Raw genomic sequence first — 18,579 nt, 5'->3', positions numbered from 1 at the left:
TTTATGGAAGAGACATGATTCGCAAAGCGAAGACTAAGTTTAATCTTAGTCTCTCCCACATATTGTAGCCCGCATCTCTTACATGATATGACATAGACTACATTAGACGTGCTGCATTCAGAGTCGGTCTTGATGGTGTATGAAGAGCCAGTGGTACGACTCTTCACCTTAAGTGAGGGCTTAATGTATGCAAAATATTATATAATACCACTGCAAAGATTTGCTCGGGAATAAAATTATTGCTGAAGCCCTTTTCACACCAAATACCAAATTCACAGGATATGACACCAGGGGAATTGCTGGGGATTTGAATCCCGCCCACTTCCTGAGAAGTATGAATTTAATTCCAGCATGCTAACCGGGATATCTCACATAAAGTGTACATTCGGCTTTTGAAAGTAACCCCTTATATATAGATACTGCAGCAGTATACAATAAAATAACAAGTGAAACTACTTATCAAAGGTGAATGGTTTCGCCACAGATCCGGAGCGAGTTATGTCCACACAGGACGAATAATCCCTATATGAATAAACAGTCTGAAAAACAATATTGACAGTAACGCTTCTCAGTCCTATTTTGGTGCGTAAATACAATTTTGTACACAGCCATTTTCCTCCGAAGTGAAACGTTTCTTTAAAAAACCATGATACTGTCGAAAGCTGCTATAATAGGCTTCTAACCATAAGTTTGTGTTGCTATTAATTTTAAGAGTGAATGTGTACGCCTTCCCCTTTAAGTGGGTGAATCCTGGGGTTCATTGACCATGAAAACATGGGTATAGACACCATTTTGAGCATGCTAGCCCTCTTTGTTGTGAAGATATGCATGGTTTTTTTCATTTTCAGCCAATGGCGGAAACTAATTAACATAATTATGCAAATTTGACGGCTTTCCGACACTTGGATTTTGGAGGACTTTTGATATGTTAAACTTGGGTGTCTATAGACCCCATAACAGTTGAAATCAATTCTGTTGCAATTTTTTCCAGGTCCAGCTGCAGTATGACTGGACTATAAGGTAATATTTTTATGGGAAATAAGCAATTTACCAGGAGTTTGCCAGGGCTAGCATGTCTAGTGTGTAAAAGTCAATCAAAATTTCCGGGGAAATTCAAATAAGTAGGGCTTACTACAAGGCGAACCATGCGGCTGCACTGCAAACTTTTACACTGGAGGCCCCCCCCCCCCCCATCACACACACACACACCCCCCACACACATCAATTTCAACAAGAAATACCATAATGAACAAACTTTTTCCATGTTTGCAGCCAATTTACTTCACCTAATATTATTTCATCTTGTTAGCTTTAAAGAAAAGTAGAATATAGATATGTTTTATAGTAATACTTGCAGCTGTTGAAAACCAATAAAACATTTTTTTTATCACAAAACCAGGTCTTCAACTATGTCTGTATTGAAACTGTTTAGTTTTTGTCAATGTCATGCTGATTTATAGACAACATTATATAGATAGATACAATACAAGTCACCCGTGAATATTTATGCTGAATACTATGTCTACTTCCTGATAAAACAGCAAAAAAACTGTTACAGTATGTGCTATATTCACACCAACATCTAATCTGTCCTCATTTAGCATGGTGACAGTGGGGTCTCTGACCACAGCATACTCCAATGGACACCACCCTCAACAATTTTAACTGCACCTCTTCAAGAGAGGGCGCTCTTCATTTCAGCTTGCTGATTCCCTCCATCAGCTGGCTCACCTCACCTTGAAAAGTAAAGGGGCAACAAATTAATTCTGTTGAAAATGTAGGTTTGCAATGCAGCGCCCTTACAATGTTTGTACACATGTGGGTGTGGCAAGAGATTCTGTTGCCCAACGCCCACCGCCCAGAGATTCTGTCCCCCACATGGCAAACTGTGTACAAACTTCTTCTGATAGCGCCATCTTTTGAATCATGCTCCTCCAGCCCATACGCCTCTCTTAATATTTCTGCATGAGGTACGACACAATGCTAACTCAAAACGAGGCGATGGGCGCAGCCACTGCAAGTGATGGGGGACGTGCGCCCATACCCTCATTTTGGGATAGAATTATTACGTCATGCAAATATTAAGAGGCGTATAGGGCACTGAATCCCAGGCGGACAGAATTCCCTGGGACACGACCTCCTAGTGTTTTATTCACCATGTGCATACGCACATATGAACTGACTGTGAATCTCCATGTTAAATGGCTGTGAGGTCATAGTACATGTTCACCTGTACTCAAAGCAGGTATCTGGTATTGTTGTCAAGCTTGGAAGTGTGACCTCAGATGATAAGGGTATGTTTTGTCAAGATGCTCAACAGAGGGCGCTATGTAAAAATAAAAATAAAACGGTTCCAAAAACCAAAGCTTAAATATTTGAAAGATGCCAAATATAAATTGTGTTTAAATCAGTGCTGTTTAAATCAATTCAATTTATATAAGACAGACAGAAGACATTTTCTCCTTCATTGCTCTCATTTAAATTCATTGATGTAAACTTGCTATTGAAAGGAGTTAGTTTAACTTAACATTTTTGGTTAATAGTTTCTTATTTTGATCCTCTGGCAGAGTCTTTCTCAAAGACTGAATGAGAAAGACTCTGCTCAGGGTTAGAGTGTGAGGGAATTACAAACATTTTTGCATTTATTCCATTAGTCCTTTTGGATTGAAAGCAGTCTATAACAGTTAAATTCTATTTTCAAATTTACAAGGAAAACCACCTTTTTCGATATTCAAACTGAGCCCTTGCTCATTGATATGGCATTTGAAGCATTGCATGGTGAGGTTTTAATGTATCTATTATTTGGTTTGCGGTAACACCATAGTCTACTTGCTGGGTAGATTGTGTTTTTATGAGAACTTGTCATGCTACATATTCTAATGCCGCGGAGTAGGTTTTTCAGAATTCTGGAGATTACTCAGTTCTAAAAAAGACAACTTCCTGTATCTAAAGTTACCAGCCATAAGTCATGGTGTGGGAGCCCACCCATGGCAGGCGCGGTCCCGGAAGACCAACCAAGACCATGCTCAAAACCCTGATTAAGGATGCAGGAGTAAACAACAAGGAAGAGCTAATCAGCCATGGGTATGCAAGAAAGAGTTTATGGAGTGTCAGACATCGAGCCCAGCTCAAACATGCGGCGAAGTGAAAATTTGGGTTGACTGAGAGTAGGTGGAAAGTGGGAAATCAGCCGGGATCACTACTTACCATTTATTCGCTCAGCCACCTTGAGTAATTTCTCCTTACTGTCAAGCACCTCAATGGAGTGAGTGTATGGATTATACTGCAGAGTGTATGGTCGTGGTATGGTGGCAGCAAAGCTCCTGTAAGCAGAATTTACAAGGAAGGTATACATTTGGTAATCACTACTAAACTTTAAGGCACTGGACACCTTTGGTAATTGTCAAAAACGAGTCTTCTCACTTGGTGTATCTCAACATATGCACAAAATAACAAACCTGTGAAAATTTGAACTCAATTGGTCATCAAAGTTGTGAGATAATAATGGAAGGAAAAACACCCTTGTCACACAAAGTTGTGTGCTTCCTGATGCTTGTATTCAAGGCCACAAAATCAAATTCAAATATTTTAGTGAGAAATAACTTCTTTCTCGAAAACGACGTTGCTTCAGAGGGAGCCGTTTTTTACTAACAACATCTCTCCATTGATCGCTAACAAGTAAGTTTTAATGCTAACAATTATTTTGAGCAATAACCAATAGTATCCAGTGGCTTTAATGGCAATAAAAACTTACTTGGTTAGTTCAAAGTACAGAAGCTTTCGCTAGTAAATAGCAATTTCAGAATCATTTCACTTCGAAGTGGTAATGTGTTTATGGAAATAGATGTAATTTGTTATTTCCTCAAATTTGAATTTGAGAAATGTTACTGTCATAAATGTTTCTCAGATCGTTTGTTCCCATTACGGATAATTCTTCTTGCGGGCAAGTGTGGAATGGTAGTTTGCCTGGTGACTTTATTCTGTCACGCATTATTTTATTGTTCTGAGCTACCCACATATACTCTTTGTGCTTAACCAGTTCTATGAAATTGGGCCCAGAAATTAAAAATACTAATAATGTGTTCTTTTACCTTGATTTTAGAACCGTGAAGTACAATCACATAGCCAAGGTTCAAGCTTATAAATCATTCTTTAATAATAGCTGTACACAAAGATTTCTCATGAAAGTTGTCAAACCTGATTTTCTGCAGCGCATCAGAGAAGCTTTTTGCCAGGAAGTATGTTGTTTGGAATCCTTCGACTGGATAGGTCGCATTAATTGTATCGTTTGCATCAAAAGGTCTCACTGTTGGTTCGTCAGTTAGGAAATACTAGTGTAAAGATGATCATAATTGTTCAGTTTTAGTTGTACTTTCAAATCAAGAGAAACGACCATGTGATTTGTATTCTAGTCTTTGATACCTTATATGGGTTTGTACTTTTATCTATTAATTAACCCTGATCACAGGTTTGTGTACAGGTATCTTGCCTCGCCTTCCACCTCTGTGACCCCTGTTCAAAACCCACTGCGGCCACTCTGTGGATTTGGTTTCGAGTCCCTACCAGACTGTGGGGGTCTTCCGCTGCAATAATTCTCGAAGGTTTTCCACCAACATCTAAAACTGAAACCTCCTTGTCCTCTCCTTTGGGCTTTTGGCTAGTACAGTGAGAATGAATAAATGACAAAATGACAGCCCCTGTGTTAAAACCGTTTACAGACTGCAAGGGGATTACCCCCCCCCCCCCCAAAAGAGAAAAAAAAAACACAGATGGCTACAAACAGCTGCAATATTTGACCCACTTCCATTCACCCATAGAGGTCAATGAAAAGGACATGCCTGTAATTGACATTTTCCAATGTCTCCATTGTTGACATAATTATGACTTACATTTGTAAAAGAAACAATTTATGTTTCAAATTATTTTTTGTAGACATTTTTCTGATTTTTCTTTTAGCATAAATCAACAATCTTGGCCATGTATGGGCATATTTTGACGAGTTCACAGATTTGAATGGTGGTTTAAAAGAGTTTTTAAGGTGAGACTATCAGCAAAGATTGCTTCCGGTACCCCTTTATAGGTAGGGGTCAAAAGATTGAAAACATGCAACTTTCTAATTGCCCAAAAATAGGAAATGTACCAAGACTTGCGATAAGGTCTATGAACACAACAATATCCATACCTGAATCTCAGCCACTGAGGAAAGAAGCCCAGCTCCGTAAGCTTTTCTACCACCTGGCTCTTGACAAACACCAAACTCAACTGTGAACCAGTACACCTGTTACAAATGATATCATGTATAATGATTAAAAGACTCCTTGCACGCTACAAAATAACAGCACCCTCAAGTAACATGAGGTCATTTAGGCAACCAATTCCAGGCAATCTCAAATAAGAAAATTTATTCTCATTTCAGTTTTCTTATTATTTTCTTGTGTTCCTTTAGCATACAGTGCAAGTGGTTGCCTGAAAGAAATGCCTGAAAGAAATGCCATGTATGTCATAATGAACTTAACAGCATGCGGATATGTAATATATCCCTAGCCTAAACAACATTACAAGTCCATTTTGAACACTGAATTAGTTTGCTCATTTGTATTGCAGCCGAAGGGCCAACTGGCCAGCAGAGGGCGCCATTCATAGCTCTGTGATGGAGCTTCTGCTGGGGCCTATTATGAAGGGTTTGGAAGCCGGGTCTCCTACAAGTTGCTTTGGCTTGTTTTTAAGTTGCAGTTACCAGTAAGGTTCCCTTCAGATGCTAAGAATCGATGGAAATTGTGAGAACACTTACAGGAAAAGTTAGTTTTGCAGTATGATACTAAAGTAATGTAAACTGAAGAAGAATACTTTGCATCATATTAACAGCAACCAGGAAAATTGGAAGAAGTGTAAACAGAAACGTTACTCTCTGACAGTTGTTTTACTTACAGAAGATAATTTGTTGACAAACTCATCAGGAGCTCCCAATGAGGCAAGACCAAACTCCTGCACAAAGAAAGAAAAGAAACACATGTGAATGATTCAATGATTATAATAATAATAGTGGCTTCTTATACATGTAGCATTTATACCTGTCACTAAGTGACACTCAAGGCGTTTCAACATTTAGTCACATTCTCTTCTAAATTGTCCACGGGCAAACAAAAAATCGGAAATCAGAATTAAGTATTCAATTAAATTCAAAGTTATATTTATTTCCATACTTCATGAAAAAAAAGGGTACAAACAATGCTTTATAAGGAATAACCAATAAGCAAAGCTATATAGGAATAATATCATGCTTAGTATTATGTTGGGTCACACAAAGTGTGGACTCTGGTCTATGACATTTACGAATGTTGACTGAAAACTTTGATGCCACTGTGTGAAACCTTCAAACTCGCGTGTAATGCAAATGCTATTTAAGGAGATAGTCTGCAGGATATAATTTGGTGAACACCAACGCTGGATAATGTGCATTGTAGACATTTATTTAATACATGAATTGGGCTCAGATGAGACCATACATCATATACCTGTGAAAATTGAGCAAATTCTGGATTAGCCAACAGCGCACAGTGTCCAAGTAGCTCATGACAAAGGTCTCTGCAGGAAAAATCAGAAAGAATGTAAGAACAATCACTGGCCACACAAAAGTTGACAAATCACCTACCCAATTGAAGCAATTCACTTGACGCATACTTACGATAATCTTGGTTGTGCCATTTTGGGAGTAAATGTCCCTATGTGGCTTTTAAGTCGATGCGGTGTTTACAAGCTTACCATCGATACAAGCGATTTTACTCTCAAAGTAGCCAGTGTGGCCGAAAGTAGCCATGTATGTAATTGGAGCATACTTGATTGTTTGCCTTGCCTATTGCTTTGCATTCAGCTTGCATGAAGTATGAACTGGGCTTTAGTATGCTTCCACTCATATATATATACACAGTTCTTTGTAAAATCTAAAAACAGAATGCAGTATTTTTCGGACAAGTACACTGTGTACACAGGGACATCCAAAATGGCGCCATGTGAATAGGATCAATAGGCCAAGTGTTCTACAAAATTAGCAACAAAAAAAGACAGCACAAAAAAAACTTCAAAGAACCCTCCCCTCTACATTATGGCAGAACAGTAAAATAAAAATTTAAAAAAAAGTTTTAAACAAACCCGCCCGCACCATTTTGGATACTTTGTGGCCTGACTATACAACCCTAGCAGAGTCTTTCTGGATGGCTAAAATACACAGAACACAGGTATACTAGGGTAACAACATTGTGGCACAACAGTGAAATAAAGAATTTTAGAAAAGTTTTAAGCAGACCCGCCCACATCATTTTATGCTACTCAAAATAATAAAATAAAGTTTGGTTGTCATCAACAGAACGATTTAGTCCTTGGACTACATACCAGGATTGTGTGGTTCACAATAAATCCAATAAGTCCCCTTCTCTTTGTCTCCTTCATGGTTCATCCCTTGCTTTTTCTGTTTGCTTTCGGCTCTTTTTCCCTCTCGTTTCACTTGACTTGCTTCTACTACCCTAGTATACCTGTGTTGTGTTGTCATTTAGCCATCCAGAAAGACTCTGCTAGGGTCGAATAGTCAGGCCACTTTCTCTATTTTGCGTACAATCTAATTGAACTGAATATATATGATTTGAGGCTTTGCATGGTGAGGTATCAATGTAAATTTGGTTTGTGGTAACACCATGTGTGTATCTACTTGCCAGGTAGAGTTTGTTCTTTAAGAGAACTGTCTTTCTATACTCTACTACCTCGGAGTAGATTTATCTGATTGTTCGGGAGACTTCTAAGTTCTGAAAAGAACTGTCCTGCTTTTTAAAGCTGGGCGGAAGGTATAGAAAATTGCCTAGGACTACTACTTTAGCTTAAAGGATCGTTTATTAACTGGACTACTGCGGAGTGGGTTCTTAAATTGGTCTCAATGTTTTGACTAGCTTGTTCTAGTCATCGTCTGGAGACTTTGAATTTGATAACAAACTTACGGTTCTGGTGTGTAGAATGGACTTGAGGTGTGCCTGAGGTACTGGGTAGCAGGGAAGACTCTGAAGGCCAAGGCACTCAGGAAGTCTCTAGCTGACAGTAAGGCTGATACAGGACGCAGAGTAAAGCCAGTACGCTCTGAAAGATAGACACAATACAAAGAATATTATTAACGATATGGTGTGTAGAATGGACTTGAGATGTGCCTGAGGTACTGGGTAGCAGGGAAGACTCTGAAGGCTAAGGCACTCAGGAAGTCTCTAGCTGACAGTAAGGCTCGTACAGGACGCAGAGTGAAGCCAGTACGCTCTGTTAGATAGACACAATACAAAGAATATTATTAACGATACTGTGTGTAGATTGGACTTGAGGTGTGTCTGAGGTACTGGGTGGCAGGGAAGACTCCGAAGGCTAAGGCACTCAGGAAGTCTCTAGCTGACAGTAAGGCTCATACAGGACGCAGAGTAAAGCCAGTACGCTCTGAAAGATAGACACAATACAAAGAATATTATTAACGATACTGTGTGTAGATTGGACTTGAGGTGTGTCTGAGGTACTGGGTGGCAGGGAAGACTCTGAAGGCTAAGGCACTCAGGAAGTCTCTAGCTGACAGAAGTCACTAGCTAGGGGAGTATCTGACTGACCCCTATGTGGTTTTACTGGCATTTGGCCCCCTGAAAAAGTGAAGGCTCAAAGATGGAAGTGGATTGGTCATGTTCTAAGAACAGAAGATACACTGCCAGTGGGAGCATCCTATAATGATCCATATAGGACTCCTACCTTAAATTTTGGAGTGTCGCAGTTGTATACATGGCAAAGAAAGACAAATGACACGTAATCCATCAATCAAACTCCCAGGACCTGTCACATTTACTGCCACAACTACTGTCCTCTGATATTTTCTTACTTACTTTTGACAAAGTTGGAAATATCCTCCATCTGTGGAATGTGGTCTTCACGAATGTCACATTCCTAAAAGAACACAATATAAAATCTGATCAAAAATACCAATTGTTGACAAATAAATTCAGAATTGATGTTATAACAAGGACTAATTCTCATGCTACATTACCAGTTTAGTACCCGTCAGCGATTGCTGTGGTTTGCCATGGATTATTTTGAGGCATGTGCATGCACCACACTACTGCACGCTGGCATCATTCAAAAAACCACATTGGATGATAATCAAAAGATAGACAGTGGGTGGGTTACTTTCACTACCTTGACAAGATCGGGGAATATCTGATTGAACTCCTTGCAAGCATTGGTAGGGTACAAGACCTTGAGCTTACTGAAGATAGCACCAAACGTCTTGATCTGATTCTCACTGTACTCCATGCGGGGAACTGGAGTGCCACTGGAGGTAAGAAAAGATCTCAAGATAAGCTGAGCTGAGGACACATTAATCCTATCCTACTTTGAAACTTGGGATCCATTTCACAGAAAACACAGATACATTTTTAAGGTGAGTTGTCAATATCGCTACAGTGATGTATCGAGACATCACACTTTGTTCAGAAAAATTCCTGGGATTCCCAGATCACACAATGAAGAAACAATAGGGCAGCATTCTCCCATAACAGTGGTCTGCTGGTCAAATGCCAGTTGAAACACCTAAGGTCAAAAATCTGCTCGCTAGTTCAGTGTTGGAAAGCAATCCTTATTTAATATTTGAAAAAGGTTACAGACCAGTGATATGACAACCTTTACTAGTCATTCTGGCTAGTCACTAAAACAGTCAAGGGCACACCCTTTAAAGGGTGGGGGGGGGGGGATTACAACATGCCAAATTTCAAGCACCAAATACATCACAGACTGCAGTAGGATAAGATCGCCCACACTGCACAATCCAACCCCCTTACGTGTATAACAAGTCAAGGTTCCACACTGTACTAACATACTAACATTTTGTAGTTCTGTGCAATCTCCCAACAGTTCTTGCGGTGGGCCAGATAGTCAGGATCCTTTGCTCCCTGATTGAGAAGTGATAGTAGAATATTAGGTTTGTTTCTCCGATAAAGTCTGGCTGTCGACCACAGGGGGGGGGGAATGCTGAGTTAAAAAAAACATTCAGCGACAGACTTTTTAGGACGATGCTAAGCTATAGACTGTCGAGAGCATGTCAGTCACCAATAAGACCCTGAGTATAACTACAATAAGGTGCATCAGTTCACTGTGAGAAAAAGTTACTGCTCCTGCAACATGTTTGCCACCTGTTCCAAAAAGGCAACTTTTGGAGACTAAAATTTCTGTTGGTTTTGACTCTCTTGATGAACAGGTACATGTACACTTCAATTTTTGCACACAGAGCTGTGCTGTTCTATTATTCCCTTTTCTAAAGAATCACGGTGTGGGGACCCAATTTTAAAAGAAAACAATGTTGTGGGGACCTTTATTCCATTGTGTAAAAGACCCCCATAACTCTAGGTATGCCTACGTGTACGTACTCACACTGTATTCAGCTGAAACTTTCACAGGAGACTTTCAATTTCAAAGTTTCTTTCTTGATAATCTCGCCTATAAATCAGCATAACATTTGACAAAAATCAAACGGTGACACCATAGGACTTACAGGGTGTGATGGTTCCAACTCTGCATACAGAGGCCGTGTCAAGCAGGGATTCATTTCCTCCAATGTCTTTGGAAACCAGACTGAAAACAAAATATACACAACTAACATTAAAGGCGTTAACTAATGAAGTGTCTAGTGAACAACAGTTTATGTAGAATTGCCCAAGGGAGAATTTGATAGCTTATATGATTCTGAAGGCTATCCTATTCGATGCTCAATATGTGGAAATGGTGTACCCCCTCCCATGCCACCTGCTCCCATTGTGTCTTCACTAAGATTTTCAGGGCTTACTTCTGTACAAGAATAGAAGAGCATGTTAGAGTATAGGAACTTCCTCTGCCGGTAAATGGTCTAGTGTTAGGGTAAGGGCAGGGCTACTATCGGATTATGAAATAAGGGACATTGGGATGTCAAGTGTGTAACTTCCTCTGTCACGTATTCCTCATCATCATCATTAGTCAGCATCATGCATTTCTGCCCCAGCTGTCCGACTAGTGAGAAGCTTCCAAATAGACTGATCTTGAGCTGCCACTTCTGCCTCCTCCACAGATCACCCAGTGCCCAGTCTGGAGAGGTCCCTCTGGGTTACATTTAATCAATTACACGTATTGGGCATGACAAATTCTTACCTACATCATCCTTTGACCCCTGAATGACCTCTAGGGACTTGACAAACTGCTTGATCTGATCCAAGACGTCTAGCAGCTTCAGATCGCTGTCTTGATTCCTCTGAATTGTCACAAGGAACTCCTTGGTCTCGGGGTCGGATACTGACGGGCGGGATTCTATGTGATCCAAGGTAATGTTGTGGTCCTGCAGGGATGAAAAATTGGAGGACCAGTTCTTACTTCCAAGTTCCTGTATCATTATTGTTGTCAATATGTATTAGATGGAAATTTCCATCGGTGATAACGAGTATTAATTTTGGTTTTACCCATATTGACCCAATTCACCTGACGCCATCATCGAATAATCTTGCCACTTCTTCTTCTTTCGTCCATTAGGGCGTCAGCCGTCCCGTGGTGATCCGAGAAGTGAACTCCTTCCACGCGTCCCTGTCCAGTGCAGTCTTCCTCAGGCCATACAGTCTCCCCCCATTAAGTGCACGAATGTTATCTGTCCACCTCGCCTTTGGCCTTCCTCTGCTGGCGCGACCAGCAACACGTCCGTCCATACATTGCTTCTCCAGGTTATCCCCATCTCTTCTTGCAATGTGCCCGAAATACATAAGTATTTGCCACATTGGTGGGCAATGTTGCTGTGTGTGTTACAGTGAAGTGCGATTTTAGGTGATGCAGCGTTTACACGTAAACCTATTTGACAACCAAAATGGTGAGCATGGAACAGTTGCCGCGTGTGACATGCATGCAAGGGGTCAATTAAAGGATGTGTGTTAGCACTGTATACCCAGAATTTTGCTTCACTGAGCTCTGTGTATGGGTAACACCAAAATTAATATTCTTTATCTCCGATGCAAATTTCCATCTATTAAATCGTAGCGGTACCTGCTGCTAACGTATAGGATTCCAACTGCCTCTAGCTACCGGGCAATCTGAGTGGTCTAGTTGGTAAGACTTAGACACTGCTCTAGAATTGCACAGGTCATGGGCTTGAATCCCACCTGAGTAATAGTCCTGTGATTGTTGTCATTGTTATGAATTTCTGGTAATAAAACGAAGGAAGCCCCAAATGTGAACTTAATCACTGTGACTATGACACCTGTACAAATTGGGTGCTTGCAATGAACCAGAAACACAGGTCAGCTGCTAGTCTTCAACGATAGAATGATATGGCCAACCCGCATTCAACTGCATGGGTATGGTGGTACAACTGTGCACAGAACTAACCTGGATTGTCGGACACGTGTGTAATAATATATGCATGCAGGCCTTGAACTCTCTGTGTGCACTTCTATAAAGGAAAAATCTATATTGAAACTTTGCAAAGGGCACAATTGCAATTGGTCCGTCCGAGGTACAAAACAGCGTTACAAGTGTTCATTGACTGAGACTGATTCAAGCGTGCAAGTATAAAACACAAATGTATGTAACAACAGCAAGGCTTTTTTTGACAGAATTTCAGAATTCACTTTCTGTTCAGTTAAATATTATTCAATAAGCATGTTCTATCATTTTGTAAAGCTGTTCAACAGGATAAATTGTGTAAATCGTTGAGAAAGTCACTTAATTCACATAAAAAGTTAAAAAGTCTATGGTTCCTCCATGTCTTTGTGTACAAAACCTCGTGCTGCCAGCATCCCAGCAATGTCAGCGCAGCCAGCAGCACTTGGGGATTAAAAGGATCAGGGGGGGATTTCACAAAGGTAGTCCTAACTTAAGACTAGTCCTAGGCAATGCAAAGAGATAGGACTGGTCCTAAGTTAGGACCAGTAACTCATCCTAACTTAGGACTGGTCCTATCTCTTAGCATTGCCAAAGTTAGGACTACCTTTGTGAAATCTACCCCAGTCTATAGGAAACTAACCAACCTGAAGTACACCCAACACATGAGTCAAACCAGTCACTGCCTTCTCTAGGCTAAACATGACTGAGAGTGAGGTTGCCTCCTTGGCTTCTGTCACAGTCTCGGAGTCATTGTAAGACTGGAAGGAAACAAAACCAATATTGTTGCTTTAGTAACCAAAAATATTAATTCTGAAAAAAAAAAAAAAAAATGGCAGTAATGAAAAGATGTCCTGGAGGGTTGAAAGGGAAAGTTACAAATACCTTTGGTTTTGGAACCATTCAATTGCTTCAATTGGTTCATACTTTCTGCAAATGTCAATTGATGCATTGTGAACTTCACATTACACATTTTTGCAACGAACATCTTGCAAGAGTTGAGCTGTAATATTCACAGTGAAAACAGATTTGTGACGTCAAATTGGCTATTACATTTGCCTTCGCAGAATGGAAAGTGTAACCGGGTTTTACATTCAGGGCGGTTAATATAGTTAGTGGGCTTTAAAGACATGGACACTATTGGTAATTGTCAAAGATTAGTCTTCACAATTGGTGTATTTGTATAATCTCAAAATTTGCATAAACTAGCAGACCTGGAACTGTTTGAGCTCAATTGGTCGTCGAAGTTGCGAGATAATAATGAAAGGAAAAAACACCCTTGTCACACGAAGTTGTACGCTTTCAGATGCTTGATTTCGAGACCTCAAATTCTAAATCTGAGGTCTCGAATTCAAATTTGTGGAAAATTACTCCTTTCCCGAAAACTACATTACTTCAGAGGGAGCCGTTTCTCACAATGTTTTATACTATCAACCTCTCCCCATTACTCGTAATCAAGAAAGGTTTTATGATAATAATTATTTTAAGTAATTACCAATAGTGTCCACTGCCTTTAAAGACACTGGACACCTTTGGTAATTGTCAAAGACCAATCTTCTCACTTGGTGTACCTCAGAGTAACAAAACTGTAAAAATTTGATCTCAATCGGTCAAACTCAAAACACCCTTGTAGCACAAGTTTTGTGCTTTCAGATGCCGAGACCTCAGCTGAGGTCTCAAATACTTTGGTGGAAAATTACTTTTTCCTCAAAAACTATGTTGCTCCAGAGGGAGCCATTTCTCACAATGTTTTATACTACCAACAGCTCGTCAATACCAAGTATTAAGTTTGTATGCTAACAATTATTTTGAGTAATTACCAATAGTGTCATTATACCAAGGTGCACTATGAGGTGCCGAGTACCGAGGTAGTGTCGGGGGGGGGGGGGCCTTAGATGAAACATTAAAAACTCACCTCCATTTTCTTACGAAGCTCTTCACCCCAATCACTCTGGGGAAAAATGAAAAAAAAATTGATTGGAGTAATGTGTAAGCTTTGAACACAATTTAACTTTTACTTGCTTTAAAGGAACACGTTGCCTTGGATCGGGCGAGTTGGTCTTTGAAAAGCGATCTGTAACCATTTACACAAAAATGACTCGAAATTGCATGGTTTTCTTTTAACCTCGTCACCTAACACGGTCGGCCATTTATGGGAGTCAAATTTTTGACTCCCATAAATAGCCGACCGTGATAGTTCACGACGTAAAAGAAAACTGTGCAATTTTGAGTGATACTTGTGTGGATCAGTATTCTACTTTTAAAACACCTTTCTAACCATGCATTTCATAACAAACGGTTTCAAACGCTTTTAATAGACCAAATCCGATCCAAGGCAATGTGTTCCTTTAATTCTGAGATAATTTCAATGTTTTTAAAACATTTTTTTCTTTTTACATGTAGACAAAAAAATTTCTTCTACACTTGGTCCAGATACAACAGCTGAATACCACTTACAAGCAAATATGCAACAAATAGAAATTTGGTTGGTAATCCTGTTTTGTCAAAGAAGAAATTTCATGCTGAGCAAATTTTTGTGCTTCACTAAGCAGCTCTTTGAAATCGGGCCCTGATGATAGAGACCTTAAAATACTAACTACAGGGTTGTTTTCAGGGGTTGGACCCGTCCCCAATAGAAAAAGACTTCTTTGATATTGCTAAAGGCCGAGCTGGGTACATAGAGCATAAGCCGGTGGACTCGCTACCTGAGGTTTGAGAAGATAGGCCCAGCCCTTTTGACCACCATCATATTGAAATTTAAGCATTTTATTGCTCCAATAAAGCATGGATGGCTGGAGGTAATTCTAGTTCTACATCCCTAGTGTATGATGGTTAAAGTAAGTCGCACATTTAATTTTTGTTTGTTGCACCATAGATCTTTTGACAATAATACCCATTCGCAGACCTACCAAGTCTCAGCATTAGGGGTCTGTCTCCCCCTCTCACGCGCCGCAACCATTTTCTCATGCATTGGGGCCAGACTGGATAAAATTAAAAATTAACGGCAATACATTGCCATAATGCGCACATGTGTACAAATAAACGCAATCTTCAAAATTGCACAATCTTCAGATTGCACGCAGTTCATCAGAATCATCAACTTGAGCTGCCGTACAAACATAGCGCAAACTTGCATATTGCGCACGCTTTTGCTCTCCCAGAAGATGAAGCAGACAATTTGACAGAGCGTAAAACGCACATTGCCGTAAGTTTGTCCCGATTCATTTTGCAAATTCGTTCAATGCGCTCCACCAGCGTAAACTCTTCAAAAACAGGCAGAAGTCGTGAGCAGAGGATTTTAGGCATAATTTTTAGCCGAAAATTGATCTTTGGGGGGGGGGGAATCAACCAGCAACATCTCCTGTGTACCTCATGTGACTTTGACATATACTGAAGAGGTTTTTGATGCGTTTTGAAACACTTTTTTTTCCATAAATAAATTTACAGAAAAAAAGTTTTCTTGTTTTGTTTTTTTTTACATTTTTTTTCGGGCGGCAATTCCGTTCTCCGAGAAAGAAGCATGCACCATACTCCTAGAACTATGAGGTTCTTTCTGCCATGGAGGAAGAACTAATTTTCTTCCTTCCTCCATTGTTCTGCAATCGTCTCCACTAAATGACTGACGATAGCGGAACGAACCTCATAATAGTTCTAGGAGTACATGCACCTTACCTCCTTAGCCTTGGCAGGGGTATTTCTAGTAGTAGAAAATATAAGGGTTAGTTTCTACATGGAGCAGTTTATTGCTCCATGGTTTCTAGAAGTAGGGTATATATGGCACCGTATTATATTCTTCCTCCATGGTACAACTACACAGTACATGCACCTCAATCCACGCCTAAATGCGCATTACCTCCATCATCCATGTGCATATATACCGAGTATTTTCAAAAAGGTATATTCTGTTTGTGACCTAGGCCTTTCCCTTTTTGTTGTGAATTATGTGCCCCCCCCCCCCCCACCCCTCCCAGCCTTAATTTTATTTTGTTTGACCATCCATGACCGGCGTAGTTTCAGTTGTACTATTATTTTGAACAATAAACATTTGTGATTTAATTAAAAAGATGACGCGTCACAAACCCTTCCTTGTCCCTGCATCTTGAACTGCGATGCGGCTTTGCGTTTTGCTTCCTCCATCTTCTTCCGAAATGTACCAGTAATGTGGTGGTAAATACGGACGCCTTTTAATGAGGTTGGCAATATTTTACTATACTAGTAGTCAACAGCAACTAGCTCGGACGACTCGATCCCGGTGACCGTACCGATGTTACACTCGGTGTGCGCTATAGTGTACGGTCGGCTATCTGCTCCGCTGGTCGCTGCTCCCCATCCCCCATCCCCCATCTGAAGAAAGCCTAGACCTTATTGCATAGCAAAAATCCTACGTCCCGCAAAGGATTGTGGGAAATATTTTGCACCTCCAGTTATACGGTCGTCACGTAACGTGTTCTACAAAGTTTGTTTGTAAACAATAAGTTTGTAAACATTGACATTGTTTGTGGTGGACGGTCATTCTGTGGCGGAAGACAGTTTCACCCACGAATGGGTGTACCTCCATGCTTTATTTAGCCATGTCAGATGTGTATTATTAATATAAAAAACTACGACAATAATGCCATCGGACCAGCAGTAGTGTGTGTGCTTTGCGACTCAACGGAAGAACGAGGGACTGTACATGTACGTACATACGTAGGTAGGTCCATGCATGTTCTTTTGACTTTGAATGAACACAAAATAGTTTAATAAAATATCAATAAAGCTTGTTGATGATTTAATCATGACCGGGTCATGATTAAATCATCAAGCATGTCAAACCCAACAAGCTGTAGGCTACAATTTGAGTATTGTATAGGCTAGATTTATGTGTGATTGGTGGTAGAAACTAAAAAAGAAACATAGGCCTATTCAATTGTATATTCCTCAACATTTTTTAGAGATGACAGACATTGATATTATATTCAGAATATAATATCAATATTCTGATAATGATACTGCTCATTAATTAGCTCATAGTCATATTAGTCATGACTGACTTTCAGGGCAGAGTGTTTGGTTATGATTTACAAGGCAAAAGATCATTCATAAATGCCTCAGTTAGTTTCGCTATCTGCATTCCTGTTGTGGTGGAGAGCGCTTCACGTGGGGTCAGGGTGTTTAAAGTTAACGAGTGATAAAGACCAGCTGGAGCTGTTTATAACCGGTTGTTTTCGGATATGTTTAGATGCATAATATGCGCTGGTCTTGGTGCTAGATGTTTCACCGATACGGGCGATGTTTGTGAGTTGGCCGCGCTGGGTGTGAAAGCAAAACAAGAAACGTCTTGCACCAAGACTAACTACGCATACACCACACAATGCATCCGAAAACTGTCTCGGTCATTAAAATGCTGAACGACCACGACCCTGCCTGTTTTAAACGCCTTTTTAAGAACTTGTAACCACTCATTTATTCCCTTAGTTTTTGTCTGCTTTATCTTTCAGATAATTACTTGTGCATCAACATGCTTCGTGACAGGACTCATATTGGAAGCAGTTATTCTCCCAGTTCTGTGTTCACTCCAAAGATGTGATCTGTACTGTTGTTTTGTGGACTCGACCAACCACATCCTACTTCTTTTGCTGCAGGAGAGCTCATTGACCATCTTCTGAATTGACTAAAGGCTGTGTGTGTGTGTGTGTCTTCATGCTCTTGAGGCCATTTTTGACTGATGACACGTAAATTGGCGATGAAAAGATAAATGTTAATTGCAGAATGAACTGTGACGCAAGCGTTCTGTCGGCTGTTGGGCTTTGAAAACACCTAAGGTATCGCAAGTGCTTCTTAATATGCCTGTGCGTGGCGTCCTGCGGTTGTAGGCTACAATTCTCAGAGAAAGTAGAATAATACAATACAATACAAACAATAACACTGTCCAAACGTCCATTTCCACTATCTTGAAGAGTTTAAAGCTTCATTTATTCTGGTTTACTTAAATCATACAATAGTACTTCATAATGCAAAGATTTAAATAATACCAAGGGTTGCAATTGCAAAGATCTAGAGGGTTGTAGTTAACCGCCTCAGTACAGTCAACATGAACAATACCTGAGGCAAACAAGGGTAGATAATAATTGAGTGAAGTAAACTGCAATGTAAGTGTTTTTAAGGGGCCATGAAAATACCAAGTGTGTTATAAAGTTAATA

The 18,579-nt window shown here is 40.1% G+C and overlaps 1 protein-coding gene across 1 annotated transcript; it reads right to left on the bottom strand.

Moving 5' to 3' along the window:
* Positions 1-294: 294 nt before the first annotated feature.
* Positions 295-16,740, bottom strand: LOC117291677 (phenylalanine-4-hydroxylase-like). The gene is made up of 15 exons (XM_033773525.1): positions 16,477-16,740; positions 14,312-14,347; positions 13,044-13,157; positions 11,185-11,368; positions 10,556-10,635; positions 9,889-9,956; positions 9,205-9,340; positions 8,895-8,955; positions 7,986-8,121; positions 6,516-6,585; positions 5,929-5,985; positions 5,183-5,278; positions 4,198-4,331; positions 3,208-3,323; positions 295-1,736 (listed from the first exon to the last, which is right to left on the bottom strand). The coding sequence occupies exons 1-15, from the start codon at positions 16,531-16,533 to the stop codon at positions 1,693-1,695; spliced, it is 1,389 nt and encodes a 462-aa protein (XP_033629416.1). The 5' UTR covers positions 16,534-16,740; the 3' UTR covers positions 295-1,692.
* Positions 16,741-18,579: the final 1,839 nt, after the last annotated feature.

The sequence above is a fragment of the Asterias rubens genome, chromosome 6, assembly GCF_902459465.1.
Source record: "Asterias rubens chromosome 6, eAstRub1.3, whole genome shotgun sequence".
Taxonomy (NCBI): domain Eukaryota; kingdom Metazoa; phylum Echinodermata; class Asteroidea; order Forcipulatida; family Asteriidae; genus Asterias; species Asterias rubens.
Note: the sequence above shows the minus strand (reverse complement) of the source record. Positions and strands in the feature narration are given on the sequence as shown.